The 21086-nt window shown below is 42.9% G+C and overlaps 1 protein-coding gene across 2 annotated transcripts in view; it reads left to right on the top strand.

The window, feature by feature from the left end:
• SLC7A1 (solute carrier family 7 member 1) overlaps positions 1 to 20624 on the top strand; it is a 36906-nt gene extending 16282 nt beyond the window's left edge. Inside the window, exons 3-12 of one of the 2 annotated variants that reach the window (XM_082220290.1) lie at positions 4049 to 4207; positions 6032 to 6188; positions 8836 to 8954; positions 12375 to 12597; positions 13490 to 13629; positions 14360 to 14462; positions 15190 to 15401; positions 16400 to 16566; positions 17534 to 17642; positions 18103 to 20624. In XM_082220290.1, the coding sequence (XP_082076416.1) occupies positions 4049 to 4207; positions 6032 to 6188; positions 8836 to 8954; positions 12375 to 12597; positions 13490 to 13629; positions 14360 to 14462; positions 15190 to 15401; positions 16400 to 16566; positions 17534 to 17642; positions 18103 to 18212 (1499 nt within the window). In that variant the 3' untranslated portion in view covers positions 18213 to 20624. Of the gene's footprint in view, positions 1 to 4048; positions 4208 to 6031; positions 6189 to 8835; positions 8955 to 12374; positions 12598 to 13489; positions 13630 to 14359; positions 14463 to 15189; positions 15402 to 16399; positions 16684 to 17533; positions 17643 to 18102 lie in introns of those variants that run through there. The other variant, XM_082220289.1, reaches the window with a different exon arrangement.
• The last annotated feature ends 462 nt before the right edge of the window (positions 20625 to 21086 follow it).

Genomic DNA, 21086 nt, shown 5'->3' with positions numbered 1-21086 from the left:
GGTGGATGAGCATCTTCGCCATCAGGTGAGGACGGTTGTCTGCCGCAGGGAGCCTCTTGTCGTCATGGAGACTGCCTGGAGAATGCTGCGCTACTTGGAGCCTACATCTCCCTGCTGGAGATGGTTTCCTTCCAACTTGTGTAGGATGACAGGGGTGCTGGTGCTAGCAGACACGTCTCATATGTTCTGTTCACTTGTGAGTATAATGTCTGTATACAGCTCAAGTTTGAGGGGGCTGAACGCAAAGTTCTATAGGAAGTTAATTAGACTATTCATGTGTTCTTTTGAATGCATGAGGCCTTAAACGAGGTAGAAGGGAGCGGGTGTATGTCTGCTCCACCCTTGATGCTGAAGGGAGGTTGTGTGTGCATGCTTGCAAGCCCCTTCAGAGCTTGACATGGTAAGGGTTTGGGGAGGAGAGGGTGTGCCTGGTGTGTACTGGAGCATTGGGGAGTGGCTGCCAGCGCATCCTTTTGAATGAATTAATAGGGCTTTAGAATGAATAGGGTGAGTGAAAATCAAGGCCCGGTTCGTAGGAGGACATTGCATGCTTAAATGCATTTTTATATAAAAAATTTGGTGTGTAGGAAACTGGTGCATTCAGGAGGGAGCTAGGCCTTTTTCATTGATGTACTAGGGGTTTTGTGTATGTGTGTTTTAGAAGCTTGCATAGAATTTTCAAAACGGAGGCAGCAAATAAGAATGTGATTCCCTCCCCCCACCCCAATCTACAGGCCGAAATGGCACAGTCCCTATAAGGCAGTATCCCATAATTATTCTGGAAGTGTAGATTGTCTCAGTGAAGCTCTTTTGGTTTTTATTAGACCACATATTTGTACAGTTCATGCAATTTGATTAATTTATTTTGTTGAACATTGAGGAATTGGCTTTCCTTGTAGTAGTGTCCCTAGGGAACTGGGGTGTTTATTGCCTCATATTCATTTAGAGCAACTTCTTTTTTTATGCCCAGACAGCAAGATTAATTTAACATGTTGACATTGCATCACTTACCCAGGAGCACCTTCAGGGTCTTCTGCATCATTATAGCGACTGTGGTTTGAAATCCGCTCAAAGCAGGTTTTTGCTTGGCAGTTCCTGGAATGTAGCTGAACAATGTTGGCCTTTGATGATATCCAAGCTATTTAGTACAGTCTTCCAGTGGGCAGTTTTTGTTGCAAGGAGAAGGCATTTAGTTTTGTGTGTGTTAAGGTGGGAGGATAGATATTAATGTTTTGCTTGTATTTCTTTAAATACTTGCTGAAGCACAGCATGAATTCATTCTAAGGATAGAATTTGTTTAAGGAGAGAAATAGGAGTGGTGTTGTAGGGAAGGGTGTGGAGGGAATGTATCTTGAACTTCAAAAGCTCCCTATTTATTTACATCTCCTTGGTTTTCATGCACATCATTTTAAGGAATTTCCTTGCTTTTGTAGGTGTTTATAAATGTTGCAAAACACAACTCTTGTTGATCAGAGACTGGGCCCTCGCCATAACTTCCTCCTTTCAGGCAGTTCCTCAAAGCTTTGTTTAGTAGCTTAAGAACTGGATATAAGTGCATTCTACGAGTGGTCAGCGAATAGTCACAAACAGTATACTGAAGGGTGAAATGCGTTCATTTTTAGCACTGTGCATAATCTATCTTAGTCCCAGCCCATAGCGTTCATGTGGTCATCTGGGTTATAGAACTGAGCAACCTGACAGCTTCTTGAATCACTTCCTCCAAAATGGTGCCACCTAGATATTGTAAACTGCTTTGAGGTCCCATGCGCCCCAATCAAGCAGTATTAAATTTTTATGATAGAATTGTAGAGTTGGAAGGGATACCAAGGGTCATCTAGTTCAATCCCCTGCAATGCAGGAATAAAATAAAGAATTGTTGGACAACCCTATTCCCATCAGCCCCAGCAAGCATTGCCAATGGTCAGGGATGGTGGGAATAGAAGCCCACAGGTAGACCAGAGTGCATTAGCCCAGTGGGAGTAACTGAGGCTCACATGGCTATAGCAGTTGCCTGAAGTCAGTAATTTTGGCCACAGTAAAGGTGGGACAGCCCCGGTTTGAGAAGAAGTGGTCAGTCTTGCCTTGCTTCCTTGTGCAACCAGCTTTTCTTGCTTTCCTCTCTCCGGTACTAAATTCCTGGATCCTGACTTCTTTCTAATGCTCCAGCCTATGTAAAACAATGTGCAGTTGTGTTGCGATGAAAGGCAAACTTTCCCCCATGAGCTTTGCAGCCTGGCTGTTGTTTCTATCTGGTCTGCCCACACTCTGTCCCTGTTAACTTTTGAAATGGGGAGGCCATATTGAAGAGATGAATTCGTGGTGTGGAATCTGCTGCCCCTACTACCCTTTCTCACCACGCTTCTATGGACCACACCTCTTGAGCTTTCTGAGTAGCCCCTGGCCCCTGTATACTATGCTGCTCTTGAGAAGAATATTTCTTGGCCAAGGTTAGATGGGCTCGTGGTAAGATGCCTTAGCTATCTTGCTTTCCCCCGGTGCTGTAAACATGTTAATGGAGTATACTGTTTGTTACAGAATTGGAATAATAATAATTATTTATTATTTATACCCTCTGGTTGGCTCCCAACAGAATATTAAAAACACGATAAATCATCAAACATTAAAAACTTCCCTAAACAGGGCTGCCTTCAGATGTCTTCTAAAAGTCAGATAGCTGTTTATTTCCTTAACATCTGATGAGAGGGTGTTCCACAGGGTGGGTGCCACTACCGAGAAGGCCCTCTGCCTAGTTCCCTGCAACCTCACTTCTTGCAGTGAGGGAAGGCCCTCAGCGCCAGTCCTCAGTGTCCAGGCTGAATATTGGGGGTGGAGACAGAACAGAGTACAAGGTTCTGTTCAATAGATTCCAAAGCAGAGGATAGAGAATTGAATTAAGTTAATGAGGGCTAAGCATGTGGACCTCATCCGCTAGAAGTCCTTGAATGGATTTGCCAATAAATCAACCACTATATATGTCTAACCATGAGTATTTGCATTGCCAGTAAAGGTAATTTTGATGGAAAGAGACTTCCCCCATTGCTTATTGTATATTAATAGAAGCAAGTGTATGTGGCAGCCTTGAGGGATGGGCATAGGAATGGGACACACATGGTGGGGCTGTGAGAAAGTAAAGACCTTCTGGGGGTATATTCACGAGGAATTAAAGAAGATGTTTACAATTTCGATAGAAAAGAAGCCAGAGGCGTATTTATTAGGCATTTTAGGCAAAGACATACTACAGGATAAGAAAAGATTATTCTTATATGCCACAGCCATAGCCAGACTATTACTTGCTAGGAACTGGAAAGGGGATACTATCCCCACAAAGGAAGATTGGATAAATAAACTATGAATTTATAGGATTAGCCAAACTAGCGGCAGCCATAAGAAATCAGTCTAATCAGAATCTAAGGAAGGAATGGCAATGTTTTGAAGATTATATGAAGAAACACTGTTCTAAAGAAAACATATTGATATGCTTAGAACAAGTATGTAAAGAGGAACTAAATCAAGGTAAACTTATTAATAGAAATAAAATAGTCAACATAAGGACACAATGTAAATAAGAGTATGCAGTAAAGAACGTCGAGTTGTGGTGGAGGAAAGCCACATGGGTGCAAAATATAGTTGTTTATTAGTATGCATGAGTTCGGGTTTGGTAAAATATGGTTTATGAATTGTAACTATGTCTTTCATTTTCTTTCTGTTTGTGAATAATAATAATAATAATAATAATAATAATAATAATAATAATGTGTATCGGGGGGGGTAGTTGCCAACAATCTCCAATCCCCGACCCTAATGCCTTGGATTATCATCTTGAAGAATCCATGTGAGGATTGACAACAGTCCCTGTGTAGTTTTGGCATATAAATCACAGCACTAGAAGTTCCTGCCCCAAATCTTCCACTGTTAATTTCTTTGATTTACAGTTGCACTGCATAGCCAACTGTGGGTTTTTTGTGTTTACAAATTACCCTGAAATAAATGGATGTAATGTGGTATTAAATAAGCAACTAAGCAATTCCCAATTTTTATTCTCTGACAGGGACATCAAGTGTGGCCCGAGCATGGAGCGCAACGTTTGACGAACTCATAGGCAAGCATATTGGAATGTTCTTCCAACAGTACATGTCCATGAATGCTCCTGGTATTCTAGCAAAATATCCAGACGTCTTTTCTGTTTTCATTATCCTGATCTTAACAGGTAAGACAGAGAGAGAAAGCTGGTTTGGGAAGTTTTTCTGGACTAAGAATTTGTTGTCCTTCTGCATTCTCTTTGTTGGCAATCCCAGGAAGAGCAAACCCCTAGCCTTGTTTTCAAAGCTCTTTGTTTGCCTCAAGTGTCAGGTTGACCTATTGGAAAGCTAGCAGAGTTAGGACTGCAGCAGCCACCTTCCCTTGGAAATTGCTTTGATAAAAGAAGGGCGCTGTAGGCGCTTTAGTGGAAATGGGTGTCAGACAGCAACAGTGCTTATTACCGTAGAGGAGGAGGCAAGCTGGAAGTCTTCAAATGCTGCAGAAGAACTTGGATTTGTTAACTTCAACAGTCTGCCAATTCCTTTAGAGCTCCAGCCAGGAAGATGTGGGGAAAGAAGACAGGGCTGCCATCATGCTGGTGGATGGCTGTTTATCTTACAAGAGTCAAAACATTGAAACGCTGTATGGACTTTATTTATTTAGTGAGCGCAGAATTTATTCTTTTAAAAAAGGAGAAACCACCCAGCCTTGAAGACGCATGCAAAATAAGCTGGATATGAAACTGCACAAGCTAATTTTCTCCCTGGTATATTTTGGCATTTGTCGAACAGCGGCCCAGTTGAACTTGTGAATGGATTGCTATTGTGGAAAATAAAAGCCTCCAAAGTCTGTTTTTTTATGCCTGGAGCTTCTTGTGTAGGCCCTCTAGTTTGTGGCCATATGCAGCGTTCCCCAACCTAGTGCCCTCCAAGTGTTGCTTGACTGCAGTTATAACCATCCCTGACCACTAGTTATGCTGGCTGCGGCTGATGGAATTTTATCTTAAAAAATGTGGAGGGCGGGAAAAGCCTCTGTGGAGGAGTTACAGCAGTAGCTTCCAGGCAGTAGCATTGCTGCCATTTTCCTGGAGGGACGTGGCCAGGACTGAAGAGATGCCCTGGAGGAGACAATTTGATGCGCCTGCTGGTGCACCCAAGCAGCCCCTGTCTGGCCACTGCCTTGCCCCATCCTCCCTTGTTAAGTGGCAAAAGCACCACTGGCTTGGAGACACTTGCTGTGGCTCCATCCACTGGTTGAGCCACTCCTGTACCAGGTTAGAGAAAGCTGCCTTGGAGTTGCAATGTTGCCTTCAATAGCATACCACAATGAGTGAAGAAGTCAATTGATTTGTCCATTCAGAGTACTGTCTATGAATGGGCAAACTGGTTGACTTCTTCAATTGAATTGGCCCTAAAAGGAAGACCAAACTAACCCAACATTTCTCTAAAGTCCCATATTTAATTGTTAAAAACTCTGTAGATTGTTTCTGTTTCTCGAACCTCTCAGGAGATTTTTATTGATTTGTTTGTAACGATTTATAAACTGCTTAATATTTTCACAGTATTTAAGTGGTGTACTGTTCTTTTAAAGAAACAATAATGCAGCCTAAAACCATTAAAACGGGGATTAGGGGATTCAGACATACAGATCAGGTTCTGATTGTGCAGGTCACGGAAAGCCTGGGCAAAAAAACCAAGGGTGGAATTCGTATGCCCATCTCCTCTGTAATTTCTGTGGGGAAGGATGGCTATTGCAAATGAGGAGGAAGAGATGAGAAGAACCGAAGCAAACAGGAGTAAGAGGGAGCATGTGAGCTCAGCATGTTTATGACTTCAAGACTGTATTTGCTTGTAATGTCTGAATCGAGCCTTGGGGCAACTCACTGTGCTAAAAAGAATGTAACGGGTTAGCAGCATGGCAAATTGTGCACCCATGAAAGCGCTGATCTTTCCAGAGACAAAATACCTTTGCTGTTGATAGCTTGTCTAATTATCCACTGTACATTTTCTAGGACTTCTAACTTTTGGTGTGAAAGAATCTGCCATGGTTAACAAAGTGTTCACCTGTATCAATGTCCTTGTCTTGGGCTTTGTGATAGTGTCGGGGTTTGTGAAGGGCTCGATTAAACACTGGCAGATCCCAGAAAACATCTCGGATCCTTCACACAAGTAGGTTCAATTTTATTTTAACATGCAGTAAGACATGTTTGTAGGCTTATTTGCTAGAGTCCTTCAGAAATCAAATCTGTGAGTCTGCCTCGATATTTCCAGTAGCAGAGGACTCCTCCTTTTACCATCTCCTATGAAACACTGTGAGGGTTCTTCTCAACCGTGCTAGGGCACACAGAGTGCCTTTTGTCTTCCCTGGCTCAGGACACCGGCCACTGCCCTGTTTCCTAGGATCAGAGCTTCTCGGTAGAGTTTGACTGCCAGGAGCAGGGTCTATCTGTGATGCTGCTTTTATATAGCACTGCTCTTCATGTGTGTTCATTGGCCCATATTTTAAATGTTTGGATATACTGCTGCGATTGTTGTTTTTCGTTCTACTGTTACATATCTTCTGTACATCTTCTGAGGCCCTTCTTCGTGTGCCTCCTCCTTGAGAGGTCCGGAGGGTGGCAACACGAAAACGGGCCTTTTCTGCAGTGGCTCCCCCTGTCTGTGGAATGCTCTCCCTAGAGAAGTTCGACTGGCGCCTTCAATATACACCTTTAGGCGCCAAGCAAAAATGTTCCTTTTTAACCAGGCCTTTGGTTGATTTGATTGACACCCTATGCTCTTTAAAAATGTTTTTTGGGGGGAGTTATTGGGTGGCTGTTTTTATTTTGGTTATGGATGTTGTGGTTTTATATTTTGATTTTATTCTGTAAACCACCCTGAGATCTGCAGGTATAGGGTGGTATATAAATTCTATTATTATTATTATTATTATTATTATTATTTATATTTCCGGAGGCAGTCCACAAATCCTTCTATAAATAAATATCTTGAGAGGTTGGTGATGTAATGCCACCTTCCTTTCACGCCTGCTACTTTCACTTTCCTCTACTTTCATCTTTTAGGGAAACATTTCCTTTGCTTAGGAATAGTGGTGACAGCCGTATAGAGATGCCTTGCAATTTCATTCTGGGCTGTGCAGTAGAGTCCTTCTAAATACATCTGTTGGGCATTCATCACCCAGCCTAACTGGATTTAGGAATTGTTGCTAGATTTACGTAACAATGCCTCTTGGCTATGCTTGAGTTAATTAAGCATGTCTGTGACATTTGGAAACAGAATATAGGCCTTTTAAATTGGATGAGACATGGAGCTTTTGAAAAGAAATGGGTCCATCCAGGAGACAGAACGTTTCTCCATATGGATTTCGCGCAAGGGCTAGCCTCTGTAAGTGATTGGTTCAGAACCGTGGTTGAACCAGAATGGGATGGCAGAGTGAGAAAAGGTGTTGCTCCACTCGCCATTGACTTTGGCCCTGCCCACAGCCAGCATGTGGCTATGACAAGTCATTGCTGGGGAAATTATGGGGGAAAGTTTCTCTGTCCCTGTCAAGTGACTGAGGGTGGAATACAATTAAGTGGCCATTGCTTAATTGGAGTTGGCACTTTCAACCAACTTGCTAGTCTTTAAGGAGCCACAATTCCGTTTTTGCAGGGCAGAATTGTTCAACACAAACAGTTTGCGTATAGATTGTTCTATGCAGCACAGAGCCAAAGCACTCTGCTATTGAACGCACAAAGAAAAATAGTAAAACATTGAGCCTACTTGGAACAAAAGGAACTAGGAACAAACGCTCTGGCAACTGCATATGATTATTTTGGGCGTCGTAGTGAAGGCCTTGCCAGGCTAAAATTATTGAGGACACATTCAGTACAGAATTAGGGTCCAAGCCAGCTTTCCCCAACCTGCTGCCCTACAACTCCCATCAGCCCCAGCTGTGCTGGCTGGGGCTGTTCTAGCCCTAAACATATGGAGGGCACCAGGTGGGGGGAAGGCTGGTCTAAGTGAAGAACTTCTGAGGTGTCCTTTTGATTTTCTTGCACTGCACTTTGTGAATTTAAGCTCTGCATCCTTTGGCCAAAACCTCTGAAGAAGCAATCAGATGTTTCAAATCTTCTCTGTGACTTACAAAGTTTTGCTAGATTTAACAAGAGGAAATCAAAAATTCTTTTTGAAAAAAAGCTTCTGAATGGTTTCAAAAACATTTCGCAAATAAGCCTAAATGTTTTGTGGTTGCTGTTGTTGATAATAATAATAATAATAATAATAATAATAAATTAATCTCCATATAATAACAAAATGTGTTACTCAACCCTATCTGTGCCTACTTGGAAGTAAGTCCCACTAATTTTAATATAATTTCCTGTGTCCACTAGGAGTATTATAGCCTTTGTGTGCTGTGGTTTGTGATGATCTCAGATCTACAGGTTTTGTGCTTTTAGCAGGGTACAGAGCCCCCAAAATTTCTCTACCAATCTACAGTTCTCAAGATTCATTAAGGGACGCCACGACAGTTAAGCTGTGCTGGATTGGACCCAAAAGCATGTCCCGATCTAGTATCCCTTTTCCTATAGTGGCCAGTCAGACACCTGTGGGAAGCCCAGATCACGACATGAGGGCAGTAATCCTCACCTGCAACTAAAATTGGTGTAAAACCAGCATACATCTCTACTATAGATGGACCATTGATGTGTCAACTGCATGTCTTGTTGGAGGCAATTCTCTTCCTCTTGAAATCATCAGTGTGTTGCAAACTGTCCTTTGAATCTACTAATCTTGTTGAGAGGAATAACCTACATCTCTTGTTGCCTGTTTTTAGTGAAACCATTCCAGAACATGGTGTTGGTGGGTTTATGCCCTATGGATTATCTGGAGTTCTTTCGGGGGCAGCAACATGCTTTTATGCATTTGTGGGATTTGACTGCATTGCCACCACAGGTAAGGACCCAGGACTCACAGTGAATAAACACTGTACTTCATTATGAATTCTGCCCACAGTTCGGCCTTCTTTGTATGTGGCTGATCATGAGATCACAAAGATTGGGGAATGGGGGCCAAAGGAAAACGTGGCAGTTCTTCCCTCCTTAGCAAAGTTGCGTGTGGACACCTATAAGCCGTGGCAGTCCTGCAAAGAGGAATGAAAGTAATAGCTGAAGAACCTCTAGTTGATAGATTGTCTTCTAACTAATTGCTTTTGTTTACCAAATGTACTTTCTGTACAAGGGAGCCCTTTTAAAGATCAGAAGGTGATAACTTAACAAAGAACAGTCACTTCTTGTTCACTCACTCAGTGTTTGGGGAAAGGGATTTTTCAAAAAAATGTTTACATTAAATTTGTGAAACTAATTGCTTTTGTTTACCAAATGTACTTTCTGTACAAGGGAGCCCTTTTAAAGATCAGAAGGTGATAACTTAACAAAGAACAGTCACTTCTTGTTCACCCACTCAGTGTTTGGGGAAAGGGATTTTTCAAAAAAATGTTTACATTAAATTTGTGAAACAAGCAAAACAGGTTTTTGATTCTGTTCTCCAAATTGGCTGCCTTTCTGTGGTCGTGGCTTTAAACACTCCAGCCATGCTTGCACACAACAATAAGCAATATTGCACAACAATAAGCAATATACTTTTTGGTGCACACATGGAATCTCTTTCCATAAAGCTAGCAACCTGGCTGGTTTTCATGGCTAAGTATCTCTTGAGTACAATTTCAGTTAATTTAATTGTACTGAGCTGTAGCCAATTTCAGAGTAGACCATTTAAACAGATGGATATGTCTAATATTGGTCCATTGATTTCAGCAGGTCTTCTGCGTCAAACTACTGGGTAAAGCTCACTGATTATATCATGCAGCTGCCATGGAGAGTTGATAAGTTAAGGGCTAAATGACCAAAAATGCCTAAAATATTTGAAGTTTGACCTTTTCTTACACCCCAAGGCTCTAGTCTGTCTCCCTGTCACTCTTCCTCTTCCTTCCTTCCTTCTAGTCAAGGTCAACTTTTGTTTCAGTTCTGCCAACTTCCTTGTGCAGTTTAGGCCACTGGGACTTGGTTCACACATCACATTAAACTATAGTTGAAATAAATTGTGGCTTAATGTGAATGAGCAGAGTTCTTGGATACCATTTGTGGTTTTATGGTAGAGGAGCAAACCACAAGTCCAGGAATGGACAACATGACAAGCCAGGCTATGGCTTGTTCCTCAGCAGCAAGCCAGGAACAGAAGAAGAGTGAAGTGTTGGGTGATTTTGACAGCATACACCAGTTCAGTGTCTCCACTGTGTTCTTTATCATAAGAATGCAGTAAAAGTGAACTACTCACACACTGCAAGATTCAACAGGCGCTCAATGCAGAGTCCTTTTCTGGGAGGAGATTTAGCCTTACAAGTCTATAATGTTAGGTGGATTTAAAACTAGCAAAGTCCTGTAGATCCACACCAGATTTTAAGGGTCAGACTGTGGGTTCAGCAGAATCAAATGGCAAAGTGTAACCTTCATGCTGTATGTGATCTCATGTTTGCGTGAACGCCTCCTTGTGACACAAACTTCCTGCATTCCCTGTGTCTGGTCTTTTGTAATGGAGATGATCAGAACTTACTAAGTTGTGCATGATTAACTTGACCTCTGATGAGTTTATCTCCAGGTGCAGAATTATAGCCAATTATGCTTTTTTGAGCTGTATTCTAGATGCCTATGAAGCGTTAATCTCTTAATCTGATCATAACCCCTCTTTTGCAATATGTAAAAACCCACTTGCTTCTATATTTAGATATCATGCAATATGGTTGTCATTTTTTAAAAAGGCAGTTCCATCAACTGAATTAAATGCACATATTGCAAAATGTCAGTACGATTCACTTTTTTAGGTACTGGAAGGAAATAAGGCTTCTATTTAATTGCTTAATAGGTTACATGCATATCCGAAGAAGAGTTCATTAAATTTCTTTCTTATCAAATTAGTTTGGGGAAGAAAGGATTCAGTACATCTGTGTGACAGGTGCAATAGCAGTCACCTCAAGGAGTTCCAGACTGCAGTCATTATTATTTGTTTCAGCCTTGCTTGATTATCGTTGTGCAGTGCCATCCTGTACACGTCTAGTCAGGAGTAATCCCCATAGAATTCAGTACGACACTCCCAAGTACATGTGCATAGCATAGCATTCATAGTAGACCATGCCAGCCAATCAGATGAATTTTGCACAGTCTGAGATAAGGGTTAAGAGCTTCCTTTGAGAGAGGACTCTGCATTTTATTCTCACTTTCTTTCTCCGGTTTTATTTTTGTTTAGATTAGCTTCCTTTATCTTATTGTATTATAAAGCTGTAACAAAACCTTATTTTTTAATAAAATGCACAGTAGATTTTTGCTGTTGACCATCGTATGACCCACAGATGAATGAGTTCACTGAAACGCTTTTTTAGATGATTGTGTTCCCTTAGAATGGGGGTGGGGGGTGGGCAGAAGGTAAATTTGGATTTGCCGATATATCTCTTGGCAATTTACTGAAGATTGCCAAGGATTTCCAACTCTCTGTTGTTTCACAATAGCAAGTGAAAATGGATGGGGGTAGTGTGGAAAGCTGGTCTTCAGAATCTGTACTAATCATTTCTCTCTCAGCCTCCATGAACCCCACTTGCAAAATAGGAGCATAAATTAGTTGCCATTGGCCATGTCTTCATGCTGATCTACTGCACCTCAGTAGATTTGTATTGCCTTAGTTAATTGCCTTAATTATTAGAGACACAATTTTGCAACTATTCCTCTTCTCCCTCTGCCCCCCAACATCACCACCCTTGTTTTGCACCCGGCACCAGCTGCTTATGGTAAAAAACAGCAGCACCCAAAGTAGATCCCACAAGGCTAAATTTGCCTATCTGCACCTTCAAAGATCTTAGGTTCCATTAAAAAATAAAAAATGTTTAGCTCTCATAGTTGATAAATATCAACAAAAGTTGTAGAGTGGAGAAAATGTCTTGGAAAATATATTTTTTTCATATTGAATTTCTTATAGATGATGTATTTTGTTACTGTAAAACAGTTTGGGACACCTTGATAGGTAAAGCAATACAATGTAGTATATATACACAACTATAATAAAGCTAAAAATTTGACTGCAAAATAATATTTTAAAGCACAAGAGAGGAAATGGCATCTTAACAAGTAAACAGCCCCTTCAAAAACTCCCTGCAATTGAAGCTTCTTGGCACCCCTTGAATTGAGGGAGAATATAGGTTCAGCTCCCCCCCCCCCCAATTATTTCATCAGGTTGCAAGGGGGAGATAACGGCTAAAAGAAAGGATTGATTCCATTCATTGTTTCTGTAATAACATTTTCAGTCTTTGTGGCTGTTTTCTTTTCGTAGGTGAGGAAGTGAAAAATCCCCAGAAAGCAATTCCAATAGGAATCGTTGCATCGCTTCTGATTTGCTTTGTTGCATACTTCGGTGTGTCGGCTGCTCTTACCCTCATGATGCCTTACTACATGTTAGATAAAAACAGCCCCCTGCCTGTTGCTTTTAAGTATGTGGGATGGGATGGTGCAAACTATGCAGTGGCTGTTGGTTCACTCTGTGCCTTATCCACAAGGTAAGATGCTGGGGCTTCCTTTGCTACTTGCTCACTGGGGTTTGTGCTCACCTGTCCTGTTATTCTAAGACGTAAATGCCCAGAATACAAAGACCCTTTGAGATTGCTTGTGTTCGCCTTGGTCTCATTTCACAGTATCATAGATGCAGATTGTGGGGAGGGAGGGGAGAGAGAGAGGCTTTTTAAAAATCCCTTCCATGATAGGTGAAGGATTGTAGCTCAGTGATACAGGAGTGCTTCCTTTGCCTGCAAGATACTCTGTCCCTGTAATCTCCCAGCAGTGCTGGGGAAGAACCCTGTCTGAAAACCTTTGAGATCTTCTGGTGGCCAGCATGGATGAATGTTCTTCCACCTTGACTCCCCAGATGTTGCTGAACTACAGTTCTCATCATCCCTGGCCATTGGCTAAGATTAAATATATGGGTGACCCAAGGCTGAGGAACATTGGCATAGACAATTCTGAGCTAGAGGGTCACTGGTGTGACTCAGTCTAAGGGCAGTGACCTAACACCAGCCTTGTTATGGAGTCAAAAATGAACCATTTCTTTGTAGGAGCTTATATGGCTCAGCTGATATGGCTGGCTAACTGGGTTTAGAATAAGTTGGGATACCTGATGCGTCTAAAGCTGTTTTTGTGCATCCTGTGGCCCTTGGGAATGGGAAGGAAGGAGAAACACCTAGATCTCGCAACTGCAAGATGGCAAAACTTTTCCTTTGTCTTCCATTGCTCGATAAATTACAAATCCCTTCTTTAGGTGCTGGTGTTAGTTTCCTAAAGAAAGTAATTTTCCTTAAAGTAGAGATAAAGATACTCTTGCTAGATTGTTTTTGCAGTGACGGTTTGCCTCGTGAATGCAAGATGAGCTTAGCTTATGCCCTTGTCTCTTTCTAGTCTCCTTGGGTCCATGTTTCCAATGCCAAGAGTTATTTACGCTATGGCAGAAGATGGACTACTGTTCAAATTCTTGGCTCGTGTTAATGAGAAGACAAAGACTCCGATGATGGCTACAATAACCTCAGGAGCTATTGCAGGTGAGACCCCAAGATCTGTGAAGAAAGGACTGAGTAGCTAATCCTGTTTTAAAATGAGCAAATTGAGCTAACACCCTAGTCCTCAGCACATTCTCATTAGTTCCTCAAATAAAGCACTTAAGTGTTATGCAAGGAGAATGCTTTGTACTGCCTTGTACTTTCTAGAGTTTAGTGTTGCGATTGCATCTCATCTTGGAATTGCTTCAGGCAGTTCCTTTGTCTGTTGCACCATGCAAAGAATTGGACCAGGATTAAAACATACCCACATGTACTCTTACTGTTTTTTGCTGTTTCCTCTGCCAAGCAGAGCTTCTGTTTAATAAGCAGCCTTCAACAGACTGCTGCTGTTTGTGAAAACAGGACGAGCAAATCTCTTCCGGGGTTTAAATGCTCTTTTTTTGAATGCTGGCCTTGGTATTCATATTTATTTGTGTGGAAAATCAGGCTTCTAAAAGTCACAGGGTGCTTCCACAGATACAAAATGCCCCCTGCTTTAGGAGCAGGGTCTTAGGGCAAGAAGAAGAGCTCTTGTGGTCATCTCCACTGCCTTCTCTCACGTCTTTATTTAACACTTCTTTAGATGCAGTTGAAGGCACTGGACTCCTGTCTTTCTCTTGGGTTGCTTGGAATGAAAGTATGAATAAGGAGTGAACTGTCATGGCTAATTAGTCTTATATATGAAATGGATTTACCCCACTGCATTATCTGTCTCTTCTTTGTCTCCTACCAGCTGTCATGGCCTTTCTATTGGACCTGAAGGATCTTGTAGACCTTATGTCCATTGGGACACTTCTTGCTTACTCCTTGGTGGCTGCCTGCGTGTTGGTGCTAAGGTACAGCACAATGTTTCTGTGTTACGGTGCAGAGAAGATGGTTCTCGAGTGTTCCAGATGTTATTTATTTAAAAATTCCAAAATGGGGACAATAGTGTGTGTGTTTTTTAGGCCAACCAAAACATCATAATACAGTGTGAAAGCTTCAGAGCTGTCCTGAACTCTTCATCAGACTAGTTCAGGGATGTGTCACCTTTTTGTGTCTCCCCCACCCTGCAGTGCCACATTCACCCTTGGCCCAATCCTACAGCTTGTAGGTGTGACCAGTGGGCCGTGCTCTTTCCTGCTGGGGATACTGAGCAATATTCTAGACAGCCACTGGCTTAGAAGATTTAAGTGGTATTTGGCAACCCTCTCCTTCAGAGTCATTGTTTCCAATGCCCGCGAATCAGTTTGGGAAGAAAACGTATTAAGTGAGACTCTCTTATACAGTGGTACCTTGGGTTAAGCACTTAATTCATTCTGGAGGTCTGTTCTTAACCTGAAACTGTTCTTAACCTGAAGCACCACTTTAGCTAATGGGGCCTCCTGCTGCAGCAACGCCGCCGGAGCACGATTTCTGTTCTCATCCTGAAGCAAAGTTCTTAACCCGAGGGACTATTTCTGGGTTAGCAGAGTCTGTAACCTGAAGCGTACGTAACCTGAAGTGTATGTAACCCGAGGCACCACTGTAGTTACAGGTGATAGGATGGTGCTTAATGTGTTCCAATTATTATTTTTTTCTTAGGTACCAACCGGAGCAGCCGAACATGGCGTACCAGATGGCTAGTACAAATGATGAGGCAGACAACAACGAGTCCGTGAGCACCAGTGAATCTCAGACTGCGTTTCTGCCTGAAAAGGGAGAGAAGTTTTCCTTAAAAGCTGTTTTCCGCCCCCAAAATACTGATCCTTCCAAACTCTCTGGGTCCGTAGTAAATGTCTCCTCCTGCATCATAGGTAAGAGTTGGTTTCATGTGTGCAATTGTTAATTTCTTCTGGTCTGGCCTTTCTCTGGACATGTGACATTGATAATGTGGTTAGTTCTCTATAACACATGCAGCTGCAGCTTCGTTTTGTAAGGTTGACTTGCAAAACTCCCATAAAACGTAGCATATGGGTTTGTTTAAATATCGGGAGCCGCCACTTTTTTAGATTCTTTGCCAAGACCTAATTTTCCGTTAGAATTTTCTGGTGCCCTCCAGATCTAATTGTACAACAACTGACCACTGACCATGCTGGCTGATGGGAGTTGAGGCTGGTGAAGTATTCTGGTCCAACAGGACACCAGCTTTGGGGGTGGTTAAGAGAGTCTGCATACTTACGGCCTGTGAACTCTAGTTGCAGCCATCTAATTTTGTACACCCCAGTCTATATCAGAAGAATAATCCCCTGGGCTTGGAAGAGCATCAGAATATGGTTTTGAATGAGCAGCCAGAAATGAACTGGCATCCGTGTTGGCTGCGCATATAGAAGCCTGTAGGCTACATAGTGCCATGATAGAGCATCTGATTTACATGCAAAAGGTCCCGGGTTCAGTCTCCTACATCTCTACATAGAGCTGCCTGGAGAGCTGCTGCCAGTCTGAGCAGAGAACCCTGAGCAGCTGGACTATTGATCTGACTTGGAATGAGTCAGCTCCCTGTGTTCCTTTTGTTGGATTGGGACATAAGATCGTACTGGTGGAGAGCAGAGTCGGAAATGGATTTGACCCGTCCACCAACTTGCAACATCTATTGCTGAAACATATAGGAACAGGGGCAGACTTGCACCAGAATTTTTGTGCATTTACAGATTTGGGATCAAAACTACAGAACCTTGCAACGTGCCGCTTCATTTGCTATGGATTTTACCATTCTTGGCTTGATTTTAAAATTACTGTTGCTTTTGTATTCAGTCTTTCCTTCCCACCACCAAATCAGCGTGGCAAACATTTTTTCCATGTGTCTTGTTGCCAGGTGTTCTTATCGTCACCTTCTGTAGCTGGACTGTCCTTGGCAAAGATGCTCTGAGGAACGGGACCCCGTGGGCTATTGCTCTGCTTGTGGCCGTTTTCCTCCTCTGCTTCTTCTTCACAGTGGTTATCTGGAGACAACCTGAAAGTAAAACCAAGCTTTCGTTTAAGGCAAGTGGTCTGCAAGGAATGGGCTGGGGTGGTTGTGGGTGGGGGAAGCAGTCAGAGTCTCTGTTGGCTCCATGCATGGAAAGAGAGATTAATGGAGGTTAACCTGCTTTTTCTAGAAGGGCAGGAATTAGCAAGGCATGGGCAGGGGGAGAGGAGGCACAGAGCAAACTTTCCCACGCAGATTGGCTATGTGCACCTCCAGCTTGACCTTCAGCACTCCCGATATTCCTTTCTTTTGCTTCTCATCTGGCAATCTGTCTATTTATGTTTAATAGCGGCCAGGCAGAGGGTATGCAAGGCTGCATTTCTTTTTTTGGCAATCTCAGCGTAATCTCCAAAAGCACCAGCTCCACACTTTGAGATGCAGCCCCTGGAAAGGAGCTCTTGTTCTCTCTTCTCACTGAGCTGCAAAAAAGGGGGGAAAGCCACACCAAACTTGTATTTCAGCCTTCTTACTTTCTACAGGCTTTTAACCCTGAAAAGATGGTGGTGGGGATTTTTAAGTACCCTTTGCTTTTTCTCTCTCTCTCTAAAAAAAGAGAGTACCCCAAATACCCCTCCCCCAACTAAGTACTAGTTTTAAAATTTATACATGGCTTTTCCATTTTTATTTTTTAAAGCAAAGGTCCCAGGTGATGTGAAATAAAATGGTAAAGCCAAATGCTCCAACAGCATCTGGAAGGCAAAATTAAACTAACAGCAAAGATGAATTCCATTTCCAGAGGAACTTCCTGGATGATGCTATTGCTCTTGTAAATTGCTAATGAATTTTTTACAGGGCCAATTTTAGGTACCAGCTGAAAGCAAATGATATTCTCATATGCCCCTCCATTGGCAATGTGATATAGCAGGCTCAGTCGTCACAAACGGATTGTGCAACCACACATCAATAACATGGTGTTGGGAACTGGCTTGTCCCAAAATGCCATCCAGAGGCACAACAACCTGGTTTCTGTTCTTTTTCCAGGTCCCCTTTCTTCCCATCCTTCCAATCTTGAGCATCTTTGTGAATGTTTATCTCATGATGCAGCTGGATGTTGGCACGTGGATACGATTTGCTATCTGGATGGTGATAGGTGAGTTTGCAACTGGGTTTCTGACCATGCAGAATGATGGAATTCTAAATATATATATATATATATATATATATTCTAAACAGAAGGAAGTTGTGAACAGTGCTGCAACAAGATTTCATTGTTTCCTTAAACAGACTCCAAATGCCCCCTTCCCACTACTATAGGGCCAGTCCTTCCAGAAGTCTTGTAGCACCATTCAGACACCAGTTTCTGCCTTCATCTATTTCCCACCCTCTGTGGTTCTGCCTACTGCAAGTTGCTGCACCCTGCCGGGTGACAGGGCTGGGCTTGGTTCTGACCTTATATGTGGCATAACCAGATGGTGGTATTGCTGATTGGAAGACATCAGGCTTTTTCAGTGGGAGAGATTAAACAGGCGTGATGCTTTGGCTTGTGTGCTGTCGGATGACTTCATGCTCTCTCCAACGCTGTGCCACTTTACCTCTCTCCCTCCCTCCAGGTCTGCTTATTTATTTTACCTACGGCATGTGGCACAGTGTGGAGGCGTCTTACTCGGCACCGATGGATACAGAACGAAGTACGGACAACAACGTGGACAGTTGCAAATGATTGGCAGCCTGGTTCCGCTAAAGGACACCTGAGAGCATCCTCTACAGGGAAAGGTGCTTTCCTCTCTGGGACCCTGAAGTATTTTGTTCTGTGGAGTATCAGGTGGGCGTCCGTGTCCCACTGCTGCCCCTTGCAGCTTGCTTTTACCTTGGTAGTACAGTTATAAGGGATCACAAGGAAAAAGCCAGACCTCTGGCACACTTCCAACAACACTGTTATCTGATGCTGGCAGCTCCCCCTCCCTTGTCATAAGTATATTGAAAGATAACAGCTTATCAGTGTGCCAGTTCACTTCCAATGCTGCTATGAGACCAAGCCTTACAGAGGCCCTGCAAAGTAATTCCCCAGGTACTGTCCTTGGATTCTTGTGAAGCAGACTTCGTACCGTCTCCAAAGTCACCTGTGTTGGACCACAAAAACCAAGGGGCCTTGCCTAAATGAAAACAACACCCCAACCCGCCCCAACCGCCTGTGTGTTAGCAAAACACCCTGCCCCTTGCAGGACTGATCTGATTGAGAAAAGGACTTGGTGGTGTTATTTAATCATTGTACTTGACTTATTTTATGCAGGCAACTCCTGCTCTTTGAAATGCAACGTTGCAACAGTCTTCTGTAGGGTAGTGGCTTGCAGGCTGAATTCTATCTGTTGTGACACAAAATACTTCGTTTAGGCAGCTAACAGACCCTGCTGCTTTTACGAGAAAAGCTTCTAGCTCATGGTATAATTCTGTGTAGAAAAGTGGTTGCTTGTTTGTCCCCAGGGTATATAAATCTGCAAAATTAGGAGTTACTGGCCAGAGTTTAGTGCTTTCCCTTTCTCACCTTGCTCCTCTTCATCGCAAGTTTGTGAGGTGGGCCTCCAGTGTCCCTTGAAGCTGAGAGAAAGCAATGTATGCAGCCTTGAATTAATCCATTTCGGAGATGGGATTTGAACCCTGGCCTGCTAGGTCCAGCTCCCAACACTGTTACATTTTTAAATAACTTATTTTTGTGGGGAGGGAGCTTCTGCCAAACTTGGTTCTTCTGGTGCAGGGTAAGAAACAGCATTAGTTCATGGAAGATTTTGGACAAATGTGTCGTCTTTGAAGTTAAAACTATTGTGGCTTTTCACCTGTCCTGCGAGGGCTGGCTTTTCTCTAGAGAAGAGGGAGAAGCATGCAACACTCGGAAGCAAAAGGGAGTGTGCAGTAATAATTTACTCTGCTCAATAGACAAGTTCTTGCTCATGCAGCTGTATGGCAGTTTACCTGCTGAGTGCTGCTTTTGTGCAATGAACTCTTTGAGATGCCACCTTAGCCAGGCTGAACTCCAAATAGGATTTTGCGCTGTTTCCAAAGAGTGTTGGCACAGGCATGCAGCTTGAGCGATGCCTCCTAATAATTAGCAGAAGCTTCTTGTGCTTCTAAAGCCATCTGTCAGCCTTCCTGTTGAGTGCGGGTGTGGAACTGAAGAAGGTTGGCTTTTTTGTACCTATGCATAGACGACCCCTTGGTAACCTGGGGCCAGCTGGCTGGGACAGAAGGGAGTTGTTGTCCAAAACCTCTGGAAGGCCAGAGGGTTGCCAAAGGATGGCATAGACAGAGAGCCACCTCTTTGTAAAAAGAAAAGGAAGAAAAAGTGGGTTTCCAAAAGAAACATCAAGTTCATGCAGATCCTTGCTGTAGAAAAAATCCATTGTAAATATTGTAGCTTATTATTATTATTTTATTTTATTTTATTTTATTAATATTATTATTTTTTCATTGCTGTTCTCTTGGAAACCTGATTTTATTTTTTATTTGATATTTATGTTTAGCCGCTTCATATATTTGCCATTGAGGCAAATTGTGTGAACTTAGAAGAAGGGGAAATCTTTATTTTTCGGGAGGGTTGATCCTATTTTTATGTGAGGGATTTCTGAGGGGGGAAATGTTCCTTTGGGGGTGCCCCCCAGGTTCTGCTGTTTTGGTTTGGCACTTCTTCATTGCTATCGCTTCACCCTGCAACATCCCTTGAGGTCATAGGTACAGAAGGCCTGTGCTGTTGGGAGTTGCAGTATCTGGAGGGCAGCAGCTTGGGGAAGGCTGTTGGGGGGGCAGTATGAGGGTGACCTGTATTACGGCACATGGAAGACTTGATTAGCTGGTAAACAAAAGGCCACAAGTGGCCCTTGAGGTGAGCACGACTGATTCCTGGGCAGTGTACAAAAGATTCCTCTCCTGTGAAAGGGTTTCTCCTTCTCTCATTATACTAGAATTCACGGACATGCGATCAAGCGGGACGTTGTAAGATCCAGGACAGACCAAAGACAGTACTTCTTCACACAGCACGTCTTTGAAACCATTAATTTCACTCCCATAAGATTAGAGATGGGAAGGCCTGGAAAAAACCCGGAAAAATTGGGGGGAAACCCAGGGTTTTTCCCCAAAGCCATTTTTCTGGGGGGGGGGGGAGAATGGCTTTGGGGTGAAAATGGGGGGAAACCTGGTGTGTGTGTGTGTGTGTGTGTGTGTGTGTGTCCCCCTCATTTTTCTGGTTTCCCCAAGCCTTCCCATCTCTAATCTTATGGGAGTGATACAGCAACAGCCACTGACTTGGATTGTTGTAGAAGAGAATTAGGCAAATTCACGGAGGATGTGGTTGATAGTAGCAGCTAGCCATGGTGGCTCTGCCCTGCCTCTGCTCTCAGAGAGAGCTGGGAATCACAGATGGGCAAAGGGCTGTTGTACTTGAGTCCTATTTGTAGGCTTCCCATAGGCATCTGGTTATTTTTTAAAATTAAATTTCTATACCACCCTTCATCTGAAGATCACAGGGCAGCTTGCAATATTACAGTCAAGAGATTTCATGTGTCCAGTATTCTCGAGAGGCCATTTGCCGATGGTAGCTTAGCCC

Source organism: Podarcis vaucheri (genome assembly GCF_965113315.1).
Source record: "Podarcis vaucheri genome assembly, chromosome: 4".
Taxonomy (NCBI): Eukaryota; Metazoa; Chordata; class Lepidosauria; order Squamata; family Lacertidae; genus Podarcis; species Podarcis vaucheri.
This window is presented reverse-complemented; position numbering and strand designations above follow the sequence as displayed.